Source organism: Ranitomeya imitator, chromosome 8 (genome assembly GCF_032444005.1).
Source record: "Ranitomeya imitator isolate aRanImi1 chromosome 8, aRanImi1.pri, whole genome shotgun sequence".
In the NCBI taxonomy this organism is placed as follows: domain Eukaryota; kingdom Metazoa; phylum Chordata; class Amphibia; order Anura; family Dendrobatidae; genus Ranitomeya; species Ranitomeya imitator.
The window spans coordinates 92,581,080-92,595,255 of record NC_091289.1 but is presented as its reverse complement, the minus strand read 5'-3'; the positions used below and the strand labels follow the sequence as shown (position 1 = coordinate 92,595,255).

The window sequence follows — 14,176 nt, the reverse complement described above, 5'->3', positions numbered from 1 at the left end:
ATTGTTATTTCTTAGTCCTTGCACCTGCTCTCCCCATGTCGGTTAATACTTTTGCTTATGATACGGCCACTAGTTCCGGTATTCTTGCACAGGTTACTGGTTCGAGTGACTTTCTTAAAACTCCAGCACAGGAGTTAAGGACAAGGGATTATGAGCGAGAGAGAAAACGTTTAGTCTCACACGACTTGCATTGCACTACGCTGGCGGAATATCACCGCCAGAACAAAATACCAAGAGGCCTTAGAAGCAACCTGCGCCCAACCTTGTTTGCTGACAATGAGGAATTCTGTGATAAATATAAAAAAATATTAAATAAATGCTCCCTGGATATTATTGTACTAACGGTGGAATATTTGCAAAAGAGTATTGTTGAGACTAAATCTAAGATTGAGGCAATTGAAATACAACTCAGTACAACTTTGTCTTCTACTGAGTGGACTACACTTAAGACTAAAACTGATAAAATCTTGGCTGAGCACGAGAAACTACTACAGGAGCGGAAAAGACAAAAATTCCACAGAGACCACGAAGACTACGCCAACAGCAGAGTATATAGATGGAACGAATCATCAACTTGGCGTCAGCCTGCCTCCCAGAGAAGATTCGGCTCCTTCAGTTCGAGCGGGGACTCCTCAACTGGAACAGGACGTCCACGTTTTTTACCAAAAAACCGCAGGGGAGGAAAATATCAAGCAGGCCCACGAGAAGATCCCGGAGAACGTATGACAACACGCTCCCAGGTAGGCCGTCAAGCCTGGTAATCAATTTATCCAGCCACCTGCTTGCCCCTGCGGAACTCTCTGTATTGGAAAAAGGTCTATCCTTTTGTCCAACCCCAGGCTGGAACGCATTCCAACTAGAAAGAGACTTACAGGTCTTCTACCGTTTATTGCGACTTAAAACTCATTTTGGCATGTCACCCATTATAACCGAGCCTAGTGCTCACAATACAGGTGATTCTGTTCCTTCAGATCTTTCTATTTCTTCTCTTGGCCTCCGTACACCTAGTCATTTTCAACCACCACGTACCCACCATGCAATAGAAACATACATTGACCTGGTAGATCGAGAGGTAAAACAGCTCTCACATGATTACAAACTTGGCTTCTTTCCCACCCACTCTAATTTATCACAAAGCGAAAGGATAGCTCTAAGATCGCTTCGGGAAAACAAACAGATCATTATCAAACCAGCCGATAAAGGCGGAGCAATAGTTGTTATGGATCAATCATCCTACACACAGGAAGTCCTACGCCAACTGTCTGACCAGGAGACATATATGACTATTCAGAGGGACCCTACCACGGAGATCAAAACCAGAATAGACAGAATATTAGCACATTACCTTGATAGACACATCATCGACAAAAAAAACGGCTACGTTTCTTTCAAATCCTCACCCCATAACGCCTGTTTTTTATATATTACCCAAAGTCCATAAATCCCTTGTGAACCCACCAGGTAGGCCAATTGTGGCATCTACTGATTCGATTTTGTCCCCCCTATCTATTTTTCTTGAAAAAATACTAACTCCTCTCATTAAGACAACTAAATCATTTATTTTGGACACGAGTCATTTTATTAGAATCATCAAAGGCCTCAGAAGTATACCTCCCACCAGTTGGCTGGTAACCCTAGACATCAACAGCCTGTATACTTCTATTTCTCACAATAGGGGCATGGAAGCCACCAAGTCACTCCTGGCCTCTTCCAATATGACTGAAGGTGCCATACAATTTTGTATGGACTTGCTTGAACTCGTTCTATACGAGAATTTTTTTCTCTACGGGGATGATTTTTACGTTCAGAAGCAGGGGACCGCCATGGGCTCGCATGTGGCGCCCGCGTATGCAAATGCATATATGAACGAATTTGAAACCGAACATATTTTTGAAAACAGCCTTTTTTTACAACATGCCAAATGTTACCATCGTTATATCGATGATATATTCTGTGTCTGGTCAGGCTCCTTGGACTCCCTCAAATCTTTTCATGAACACCTCAACTCGATCATACCAGAGCTCAGCTTCACTATTCAATACAACATGAAAGAGATACCTTTTCTTGATACGCTAGTGGTTAAGGATGAGACAGGATTTCTCTCCCTAGATCTATATGGTAAACCTACTGACCGCAACACATTACTCCACTACTCTAGCTGCCATCCCAAGGCAACGAGAAACAGCTTACCACGGTCACAGTTCACCAGAGTGTCACGAATTGTCACAGATCCCGCAACACGGGCCACTAGGCTGGACGCTATGAGCAATAAATTTAGGGAAAGACAGTACCCTATCAGATTGCTAGAAAAAGAAAAGGTACGAGTCACTACCCCACTTTCCTCAGACCCACAACCCCGGAAACTGGACAGGGTGCCTTTTGTCCATACATACCATCCGTGCATGCCTAAAGTGTATTCAATCATCAAAAGACATTGGCCTCTTCTATCTAAAGCATACCCCAAGATCGAGTCATTTAGTTCACCTGCACTCATCTGTACCCGTAGGCCTACTAACATTAGGGACACAGTCGTGAGGGCTGACATTGGCAGCTCACGTCCAGAATCCACCCAAAGGTTCCTCAGTACACCACGTAGAGGTACATTTCCCTGCTTATGCTGCGCATCTTGCTCTAATGTCACCAAGGCAGAAAACATCACTCACCCCAGAACGGGCAAAAGCTACCCTATCCAGGGTTACTTTACATGCAACTCAAATTTCGTAGTCTATGTTGTGAAATGCCCCTGTGGTCTCCTATATGTAGGAGAGACCACGCAGCGTATTCGGGACCGTATAGCGGGCCATAAATCTACGATTAGATGCGGCAAGAATTGGCTCCCATTACCCGACCATTTCACGAAACTCAGACACACTGTGGCACAATTACGCTTCCAGGTCATTGAACAGGTCCGTCGCCCGAGAAGAGGGGGAGATCAAATCAAACTTTTGAAGCAAAGGGAATCGTACTGGATTTATATGCTAGACACCCTGGAACCCAGGGGTCTTAATAGGGAGATAGAATGGCATCCTTAAAATATGTCTACCTTTTATTAATCAGTTTTCCTTTTCTTTTTTCCTAGACGCGTTGACCTGGATACCCCATGGGTGAGTTTTCCACTCGGCTCTGACGATTGCCGTTTTTATTTTCATTTTATTTTTATATTTATTTTCATTTTTATTTTTATTATTTTTTTATTTTTATTCTTTACAATTTTCACATTTTCATTTCACCTTTAGTATTCATTACTTTATATCCCCTTTCTTTCCCCCCCCCCCCCCCTTCCTTTACAATTTTTCCACATAACTTCTATGCTTTCCATGGGTTCCAGGCCATATTTTATTTTTATTTTCATTTTTTTCTCAATTTTACGTATATTTCTTTATTTTCATTAATTTTCATATTTTATTTTTTATTTTTATTTATTTTCCTTTTACCTTTATATTTCATTTTCCTTTTTGGTTATTTTCTTTCCTATTAGCCATTATCGTCCCTCTTTTATCCCACACTTAATCCCAGAAGATCTATGGGCCCTAGGGTCTTCTATATAATATAATGGGCAGTTGTCTCACTACCTTTTGCAGTTAGGTGGTTACCCCTGTATCGGTGCCACTACGTTTGTCACGCTAGCTTAGCCCCATATATCCCTGCGTTAGCATCATGGCATAACATCAGTCACCCCTGCAATAGCGTCTCATTTGTTTTTTAGTATAGTAGTAGGTATCCCTATTACCGCTGTTACCAGCGCTTCTTGGCGTCCATAGCATCTGCCTGCGCTTGCGCTGTGACTTTGTTTCTGTCACGCAGCCTTTCCCCTCTAGGCGCCGGTGTTGTATTTTCCTTACAACACCAGGCGTCCATAGTTACCACTGCGCAGGCGCTGTTACTCTGCTTCACTGCGCGACGTCATTTCCGGTCCTTCAGGGCCACTTCCGGTTGGCGGCTCTGCGCTCCCTTCCCTACATAAACGCCACTACCACCGGACGTATACACAGCACAGCAGGGCGCGGGAGCGCCGCTTTACATTGACATACCCTCAGGTAATACAGCGTTATGTAGCTTTCCTTTTTACGTACCTTACTATACTATGGGGTGTCATGACATCATTATTATGCCTGCAGGTACTATCTAGCGGCTGCCAGCCTACATTTTAAGCCTACATCTACTCTAGGTAATGTTTTGTTCCTCCATATACCCATTTGGCATAAATCCACTATACATTGCTCTCCTAATTTTCACTTTTATCACACCATTCCCCACAGCATTATTGTACAGTATATTAATCCATCCCGGCTGGGATATTCCTAGTGCTCTTGGCTGCATACCATCTGTAGGTAAATCCTTGCTCCCTTGTCCTACTCCGGTGTTACTTTCTGTATATATCCTTATTAGTTCTTATAGCACAGTGGGTGTTCATACATCCCTCTTTTATCAGGACTGGCCTATGTCCAAACTCCATCCTGTTCTTGGGGTTATTTCTTTGGGCTCTGTGCCTTGGGTGTCCATTTTTTCTTATTATATATGGTTTCAGGCTGATTGTATATGTTTGTTATGATTTATGTTTTGTATTTTCCAATTTTTCCACAGCGTTTTATGATTAAGAACCCGGTTGGGGTTCGAAACGTCATCTGTATGCACGCTTTTTCTACTGCGCATATATACTGGCATTGTTGTGTATTCAATATGTATGTACACCAATAAATTGTTTGATTCACTTGCAAAATATTCCATCCGTGAGTGTGGTGTATTATCCTATTATTATAAAGTAAATTAAGATTGACAAGCTTAAGAAATAAGAATTCATGTTTTTGGCATAAAAATTGGCACTGTAGGTGTTTTCCTGTCCTCCACTCACTGCCGACTTTGATTCCCCATTGACTTGCATTGGGTTTCGTGTTTCGTTTGATCCCCGACTTTTCGCAATAATCGGCCAATTTCACCCGACCTGAGTTTTGACAAAGTCGGGTTTCGCGAAACCCGACTCGATCCTATAAAAGTAAAAGTCGCTCAACTCTAGTTGATACCTTTTAATGGCTAACTGAAAAGATGGTAACAAAATTGCAAGCTTTCGAGACTACACAGGTCTCTTCATCAGGCAATACTAAGGCTATGTGCACACGTTGCGGATTTGCCTGTGGAATTTCCTGTGCAGATTCTGAATTTCTTGGCAGAAAACGCAGGTCAGAATCTGCTCCTTTTTTTTGGTCTATGCACACGTTGCAGATTTTTGTGCAGATTTCTTCCTTTTTTTACCCCTGCAGATTTCTATTATGGAGTGGGTGCAGAAACGCAGCAGTTCTGCACAAAGAATTGACATGGTTCTTTTTTGAATCTGCTGCGTTTTCTGTGCAGATTTTTCTGCACCATTAGCACAGCATTTTTATTTTGCCATTGATTTACATTATACTGTAAATCACTTGCAGATCATCAGCGTTTCTGCGCGGAAAAAAAGCTGCCGTTCTGCAGGAAATTTGCAACGTGTGCACATAGCCTAAAACAAATTCTGAAGAATCACATATTTATGCACAACATAGCACAGAGAAAAAAAAAGGGGGGGGGAACCATGGATAAGACAGGTGACATGAAGCAGAATTACCATGAGTGATAAACAGTTATGTCCATAAATATTGGGCTAGCTCTTAGATAAGGATTGTTTTATTGTCCTCCGATTAGGGTTTCTGTTGTCATGACCCCTCATAGTCTGAGTGGCAAGTTCCTTAGTTGATGTAAAAAGACATAAATCCGTGCGACTCATTCATTCCAATTGAAAACCAGATTACAAGAGCCACCAGAATATCAAGGAATCACCTGCTACATTACAAAGCTAAAGAAGAAAATGACCGGGTACCTCTAGTAGTTACCTACAATCCAAATCTGGAGGTGCTAAGGGGAGCTGCACGGAAATTACAACCTTTACTACAAAAAGATGCCCGCTTACAATCCATTTTTCCAGACCCCCCACTACTGTGTTTTAGGCAGCCCCCAAATCTAAGAAGCATCATTGTCAAGAGCTCCCTGTCCTCTCCAACAGCTGCAGGTACCTTTCCTTGCAATCAGAAAAAAATGTAAAACCTGTCCATTTATAATTACCACGGACAAGATAAAGATCCCCAATTCACATCAGGACTAAAAGATCCCAGGTACTTTCAGCTGCGTCACTTCTAATGTGGTGTACCTAATTATTTGTACTAAATGTCCAACTGGGGGTCTGTATGTGGGGGAGACAGGGCAAAAGCTTAGAACAAGAATGAATTCTCACCGCCACACAATAAGAGAAAAAAGAATGGATCTACCTGTGGCAATACATTTTTGTCTCCCAAATCATAACATTATGGTCACGAAATTACTTGTGTTAAAAGGTAGCTTCAAATCTCAGAGAGACAGAAGAGTCTGGGAATATAAACTGATGACGACCTTTGACAGTCTTAGGCTGGTTTCACATTTGCGTTTTTTTTCTGCGTTTTTGCGGTAAAAACGCATGCGTTTTTTTCCTATACTTAACATTAAAAACGCATGCGTTTTTTGCATGCGTTTTGACGCGTTTTTGCAATGCATGCGTTTTTTCTCTGCATGCGTTTTGTTGCAGAAATTCAACATGTAGTAATTTTAGCGGCGTTTAGCGGCATTTTTTTTTGCCGCAAAAAAAACCGCATACGTTTTTTCACGATAAAAAAACGTATTGATGTCTATGTAAACGCATGCGTTTTTAAGCACATGCGTTTGCATGCGTTTTTATAGAAAAACACAAGAAAACACACTTATAAGCCATCCCCCAACCCTAACCCTAAAACACATACTCTAACCCAAACTCTAACCCTAACCCTAGGGATCCTAACCCTAACACAAACCCTAAAACACAAACTCTAACCCAAACTGTAACCCAAACTGTAGCACAAACTCTAACACAAACCCTAAACCAAACTGTAACCCTAACCCTAGGGATCCTAACCCTAACCCTAGGGATCCTAACCTTTTTTTTGGTTTAAAAATTTGTGTTATATATATATATATATATATAAAATTGTCTAAGGGGTACTTCCGTCTTTCTGTCCTCAACTTTCGTAACGGAAATCCTGCGTCGCTGATTGGTCTCGCCAGCTGCCTGTCATGGCTGCTACGAGCAATCAGCGACGGGCACAGTCCGATTAGTCCCTCCCTACTCCCCTGCAGTCAGTGCCCGGCGCCCGCATACTCCCCTCCGGTCACCGCTAACACAGGGTTAATGCCAGCGGTAACGGACCGCGTTATGCCGTGGGTAACGCACTCCGTTACCGCTGCTATTAACCCTGTGTGTCCCCAACTTTTTACTATTGATGCTGCCTATGCAGCATCAATAGTAAAAAGATGTAATGTTAAAAATAATAATAAAAAAACTTGCTATTCTCACCCTCCGTAGTCCGCCGAGCCGCACGCGGCTGCCGCCATCTTCCATTCCCAGAGATGCATTGCGAAATTACCCAGAAGACTTAGCGGTCTCACGAGACCGCTAAGTCTTCTGGGTAATTTCGCAATGCATCCTGGGAACGGAAGATGGCGGCAGCCGCGCGCGCAACGCCGGAGCTTCGGTGGATCCCGGCGGGTGAGTATATCACTATTTTTTATATTAATTATTTTTTTAAACAGGGATATGGTGCCCACACTGCTAAATACTGCGTCGGCTGTGCTATATACTACATGGGCAGTGTGATATACTGCGGGGGCTGTGCTATATACTACATGGGCTGTGTTATACACTACATGGGCTGTGCGATATACTGCGGGGGCTGTGCGATATACTGCGGGGGCTGTGCGATATACTGCGGGGGCTGTGCGATATACTGCGGGGGCTGTAAGATATACTGCGGGGGCTGTAAGATATACTACGTGGGCAGTGTTATATACTACGTGGGCTGTGTGATATTCTGTGGGGGCTGTGATATACTGCAGGGGCTGTGCGATATACTATATGGGCAGTGTTATATACTGCGTGGGCTGTGTTATATACTGCGTGGGCTGTGTTATATACTGCGTGGGCTGTGTTATATACTGCGTGGGCTGTGTTATATACTGCGTGGGCTGTGTTATATACTGCGTGGGCTGTGTTATATACTGCGTGGGCTGTGTTATATACTGCGTGCCCTGTGTTATATACTACGTCGCCTGTGTTATATACTACGTCGACTGCTATATACTGCGTGGGCTGTTATATACTGTTTGGGCTGTGTTACATGTTATGATCCGGTGGTTAGGACAAATAATGGACCTGATTGTTACTGATAATAAGGACGAGCTCTGGGACGTGGGAACTCTGCTGACCGCAATCCCTAAACCTATCAAAACACACTAGAAATAGCCGTGGATTGCGCCTAACGCTCCCTATGCAACTCGGCACAGCCTAAGAAACTAGCTAGCCCTGAAGATAGAAAAATAAAGCCTACCTTGCCTCAGAGAAATTCCCTAAAGGAAAAGGCAGCCCCCCACATATAATGACTGTGAGTAAAGATGAAAATACAAACACAGAGAAGAAATAGATTTAGCAAAGTGAGGCCCGACTTACTGAACAGACCGAGGATAGAAAAGGTTACTTTGCGGTCAGCACAAAAACCTACAAAAGACCACGCAGAGAGTGCAGGGAAAAATACCTTCCGCACCGACTCACGGTGCGGGAGGTGCCCCTCTGCGTCCCAGAGCTTCCAGCAAGCAAGGCAATATTGACAAAAGCAAGCTGGACAGAAAAAATAGCAAACAAGCAAAATAGCACAGAGGAACTTAGCTTCTGCTGGAGCAACAGGAACTCAGAACGATCCAGGAGCGAACTAGAGCCATAGTACAACATTGACAGCTGGCATGGGGCAAAGATCTAAGTGGAGTTAAATAGAGCAGCCCACTAACGAATTAGCCTCGTCACCTGTGGAAGGAAACTCAGAAACACCCACAGGCACCAGAGAAAGTCCATGGACAGAACCAGCCAAAGTACCATTCATGACCACAGGAGGGAGCCTGACAACAGAATTCACAACAGTTATATACTGTTTGGGCTGTGTAATATACTGCGTGGCCTGTATTAACGCATCGGGTATTCTACAATATGTATGTATAAAGCAGCCACATAGTATATAGCACAGGCCACGTAGTATTTGTCTGCTATATACTACATGGCTCTTATATACTACGTGGCATGTGCTATATACTATGTGGCTGCTATATACATACATACATATTCTAGAATACCCGATGCGTTAGAATCGGGCCACCATCTAGTTTAATTATAAGATTTAACAAGGTATAATTATAAGGTTTAATACTTTGGCTAAAACAAGGTACAATACTTTAGGTAAAACCCAACCAGGTACAATACTTTGGGTAAAACAAGGTCCAAGACAATTTTTTCAAACGCTATCATCCTGCCAGTGTACTCTTCCTTGAGGTGAAATAAAGTATTCAGCAAATGTGTCCATCATTCTGGAAACTGACACAGAACTTCTATAAGTAATGTTGTGATAATCAGGCAAGGTGGTTTCTTCAAAGTTGTCATCAATGGCAATCTGTTCCTTGCATATTACGAAATTGTGCAGGACCACACAAGCATTCACCACCTCGTCAAGTGTCAGTCTTCAGGTTTATAGCAGAACCAACAACAGAACTCACCATTTGGCTGTTAGAATCCCAAAAGTGCACTCCACCATTCTTCATGCTCGTGTTAGGCGGTAATTAAAAACTCTTTTAGGCTACTTTCACACTAGCGTTTTCTGGCGTACGTCGCAATGCGTCGTTTTGGTGAAAAAAACGCATCCTGCAAATGTGCCTGCAGGATGCGTTTTTTCTCCATACACTTGTATTACCGACACATTGCGACGTATGGCCACACATCGCATCCGTCGTGCGACGGATGCGTCGTGTTTTGGCGGACCGTCGGCACAAAAAACGTTCCATGTAACTTTTTTTGTGCGTCGAGTCCGCCATTTCCGATCCCGCATGCGCGGCCGGAACTCCGCCCCCTTCTCCCCGGACATTACAATGGGGCAGCGGATGCGTTGTAAAACTGCATCCGCTGCCCCCATTGTTCATTTTTTTCACAGCTTGCGTTGGTACATCGGACCGACGCATGGCGACAGCCCCATACCGACGCTAGTGTGAAAGTAGCCTTAGTTGGCGTCAATCCACTACGAGAGTATGGTTTCAGCAGGTGCTCCGAGAGAAGGCTTTATCTCCAACACATACAAATGGCATTGGTGGCCCAAAGGTTTCAGGCAGTGGTCTTGGGGGTGGAAATTGGAAAGTGTTTCCATAGAGATGACGCCCCATTGCAGATACTTTAAAAACTTGGGAATCATTGGAGCGGCCATAGGCCCCAATATTGAGCGCTATAAACTTGTATTCAGCATCTGCAATGGTCATGAGCACAATGGAGAAATATTTTTTGCAGTTGAAATATTCTTAACCAGATGCAACAGGTTTGACGATGCGGATATGCTTCCTGTCCACTGCACCCAAGCAATTGGGAAACTGACATTTTTTGGAATTTATCTGCAATTTCCAGCCAGCTCTCCGTTGTGGGATGTGGTATAAATTTGCGATGTGAAGAGTCCCACAATGCACGGCAGGTGTGCTTAACAATCCTCGATATCGTAGAAATCCCAAGTCTGAACTGAAAATGGAGTGACGAAAGGGATTCTCCAGTTGCAAGAAATCTGTGAAAAAAAAAGCAAAACAATAATTACTACAAAATACCAGCAACAACATTACAGACAGGCTATGTGCACATGTTGCGGATTGGGGTGCAGAATTTTCTGCACAAAATCCGCATCTCCTGGCAGAAAACGCAGGTGCAAATTTGATGCGTTTTTTATGGGGATTTTGTGTGTTTTTGTTGCGGATTTCTTGCGTTTTTTACCCCTGTGGATTTCTATAATGGAAGGGGTCAGAAATGCTGCAGATCCACACAAAAGAAGTGACATGCTACTTCTTTTGATCCTCAGCGTTTTTCATGCGGAATTTTCTGTACCATTAGCACAGCATTTTTTTTCCTATTGATTTACATTGTACTGTAAATCACTTTGCGGATCTGCAGCGTTTCTGCACAGAAAAAAAACTGCGGATCCGCACTAAATCCGCAACATGTGCACACAGCCTTATAAGTCAGCTTTAACAGTAGGAGATACAATAAAAATAATTACTACAAAACACCAGCAACAACATTACAGTTATAAGTGTGCTTTAACCGGAGAAGATACTATAAAAATGGCTTACCTTAGAGTCACCATCAGACGCTCTGCCGGTGAAAGGAGAAGCGGCAATATGTGTCACTTCTGATGAGGTGTCCAATCCATTCCACCAATAAATCAAAGTTCTCCATTTGCATCTGAACATATGAGAAAAACGTTTCGGGGTCTCCTCTTAACTCCATGTATAAAGTAGAATAAACCCCACGCGTCATTCCCTATGCTGTGATTGGGTGAATCCACTAACGCCATCGCCACAGACGTATGATGCACTGCTGTCTCTCTCGCTCCTTCTCCAGAACAATCGCTTTCAAACGATTCGCCTCAAAGGTAAAATCCAACGTAATCTTCAGAAGGTTTGCCATCACGCCTTCTATCTTTGCCACTTGCTCTACAACCTGTCAAAGATGGGCTGTTTTCAGCAGCCAATAAGGTTTGGGAGCCTCCCACGGGTGTTTTTAAAAAACGGATCTGTCATAAAATGGATTTAAAAAAAAAAGAGGAAGAAACGGATGAAAAACTGATGCGACGAATCCGTCGCATCAGTTTTTCACATTTTATGCAGATCCGTCGCTCCGCCGGATTGACAGCAAAAAACTGCTGTGTGAAAGTACCCTAAGAAACCAGCATCGTCTGGACCATGCAAATAATCTCATCAAAGAGAAAGACTGGACCCTCTAGCGCCACCCATGAGAGGAAACAATCCTAAAACTCAATTGTGACTCTTTTTAGGGTCTTTCTACATGACATAGGATAAGAAACCAAACCAAAAACTCCATTCTGTACTAGAAATACTGAAATAGGCAGGCAGACCATACAAAGGACAGGCAGGCGACAGGCAGACCATACAAACGACAGGCAGGCGACGGGCAGACCATACAAAGGACAGGCAGGCAACAGGCAGACCATACAAGCGACAGGCAGGCGACGGGCAGGCCATACAAAGGACAGGCAGGCGACAGGCAGGCGACAGGCAGGCCATACAAAGGACAGGCAGGCGACGGGCAGACCATACAAACGACAGACAGGCGACAGGCAGGCGAGCAATGCCACGTTACAGACAGGCAGACCAAAAGTCAAAGCACCAGCACATTCAATAGTCAGAAATAACGCAAACAATAGGCTCCATAACTCCGGGGAAATCCCACTAACCTGTCGGCTACACCGGTCTTCATTAGTCCTTTAAAATCTGTATAATCACGTGACTTTCTCAGCGTTTAAAAGGAAATTATTAACGTTCACCCCGGAAATCTAACATTAGAATGCAGAGACCGGCAGTATAGATCCGCGGCGCTTTCTACGGGAATCCAGTGTTTCCGCAGAATGCGACGATCGCGTACTGTACAATGAGCCCCCTGGTGCGCGGCTCCGGCAGCATGGCCGCCTGCATGCACGGCGACACTCAGAAAGAGCACGGTTTTTTCTAATTTGAAGGCGATCAGTAGGCCGAAGTGTCCGAGTTCACCCCCATAACGTTACATAACCGCGATAGGACCGGCACACGCGGAGTCTGACGTACATCGTGGAGGTGGCAGCTGCCAGCCTCTGCATCAGTGGAGACCGGAAGGCGGGAGCGCGGCCTCTTCTAGCTGCTGCACATGGTCACAGGAGTTGTCAGTGTGTGGCCGCGACTGTGAGAGAGATGGCGGGCAGTGCAGGAGAATGGTGCCTGATGGAAAGCGACCCCGGGGTGTTCACTGAGCTCATCAAAGGTTTTGGTGCGTAACGTTACTCTGCATATTTGATAATGGATGAATCAAAAAGAAGGGGAAGAAATGTCGCGACATCTGCACTAACTGCCGGGATATGATGTGCACCAGTTGTGAGAGGTGGGTTGTGATTGGAGCGGCTCCTGTCAGGGTCTCTTTCCAGCAACTCCACTCTACACAGCTGACTGGTGAGGTGACTAGAGTGGAGTGTCTGCAGGGAGGATCTCACTGTAGACTGCTCAGTACTGAGGTGACCGGAGCGGGGTCCTCACAGGAACTACTCCACTGTAGACGGCACAGTACTGAGGTTACCAGAGCTGCTGGAGCGGGGTCCTCACAGGAACAACCCCACTGTAGACGGCTCAGTACTGAGGTTACCGGAGCTGCTGGAGCGGGGTCCTCACAGGAACTACCCCACTGTAGATGGCTCAGTATTGAGGTGACCGGAGCTGCTAGAGCGGGGTCCTCACAGGAACTACCCCACTGTAGACGGCTCAGTACTGAGGTTACCGGAGCTACTGGAGCGGGGTCCTCACAGGAACAACCCCACTGTAGACGGCTCAGTACTGAGGATACCAGAGCTGCTGGAGCGGAGTCCTCACAGGAACAACTCCACTGTAGACGGCTCAGTACTGAGGATACCAGAGCTGCTGGAGCGGGGTCCTCACAGGAACAACCCCACTGTAGACGGCTCAGTACTGAGGATACCAGAACTGCTGGAGCGGGGTCCTCACAGGAACAACCCCACTGTAGACGGCTCAGTACTGAGGATACCAGAGCTGCTGGAGCGGGGTCCTCACAGGAACAACCCCACTGTAGACGGCTCAGTACTGAGGATACCAGAGCTGCTGGAGCGGGGTCCTCACAGGAACAACCCCACTGTAGACGGCTCAGTACTGAGGATACCAGAGCTGCTGGAGCAGGGTCCTCACAGGAACAACCCCACTGTAGACGGCTCAGTACTGAGGATACCAGAGCTGCTGGAGCAGGGTCCTTACAGGAACAACCCCACTGTAGACAGCACAGTACTGAGGTTACCAGAGCTGCTGGAGCAGGGTCCTCACAGGAACAACCCCACTGTAGACGGCTCAGTACTGAGGTGACTGGAGCTGCTGGAGCGGGGTCCTCACAGGAACAACCCCACTGTAGACTACTCAGTACTGAGGATACCAGAGCTGCTGGAGCAGGGTCCTTACAGGAACAACCCCACTGTAGACGGCACAGTACTGAGGTTACCAGAGCTGCTGGAGCAGGGTCCTCACAGGAACA

General features: G+C 45.2%; 2 protein-coding genes across 9 annotated transcripts in view; one reads left to right on the top strand and one right to left on the bottom strand.

Annotated features, from left to right (window-relative positions):
- FOXRED2 (FAD dependent oxidoreductase domain containing 2) overlaps positions 1-12,511 on the bottom strand; it is a 746,176-nt gene extending 733,665 nt beyond the window's left edge. For 5 of the 6 annotated variants that reach the window (XM_069737158.1, XM_069737162.1, XM_069737157.1 and 2 more), the window contains exon 1: positions 12,351-12,511. Coding sequence is in view for 2 of the 6 variants with exons in the window: in XM_069737160.1 (XP_069593261.1) it covers positions 12,351-12,373 (23 nt within the window). In the remaining 4 variants the exon portion in view is untranslated. Of the gene's footprint in view, positions 1-10,487; positions 10,668-12,350 lie in introns of all 6 variants that reach the window. The other variant, XM_069737156.1, reaches the window with a different exon arrangement.
- Positions 12,512-12,786: 275 nt separating this feature from the next.
- Positions 12,787-14,176, top strand: part of UCHL5 (ubiquitin C-terminal hydrolase L5) — a 421,169-nt gene continuing 419,779 nt past the window's right edge. For all 3 annotated transcript variants that reach the window (XM_069737165.1, XM_069737164.1, XM_069737163.1), the window contains exon 1: positions 12,787-12,916. In XM_069737165.1, the coding sequence (XP_069593266.1) occupies positions 12,841-12,916 (76 nt within the window). In that variant the 5' untranslated portion in view covers positions 12,787-12,840. The remainder of the gene's footprint in view (positions 12,917-14,176) is intronic.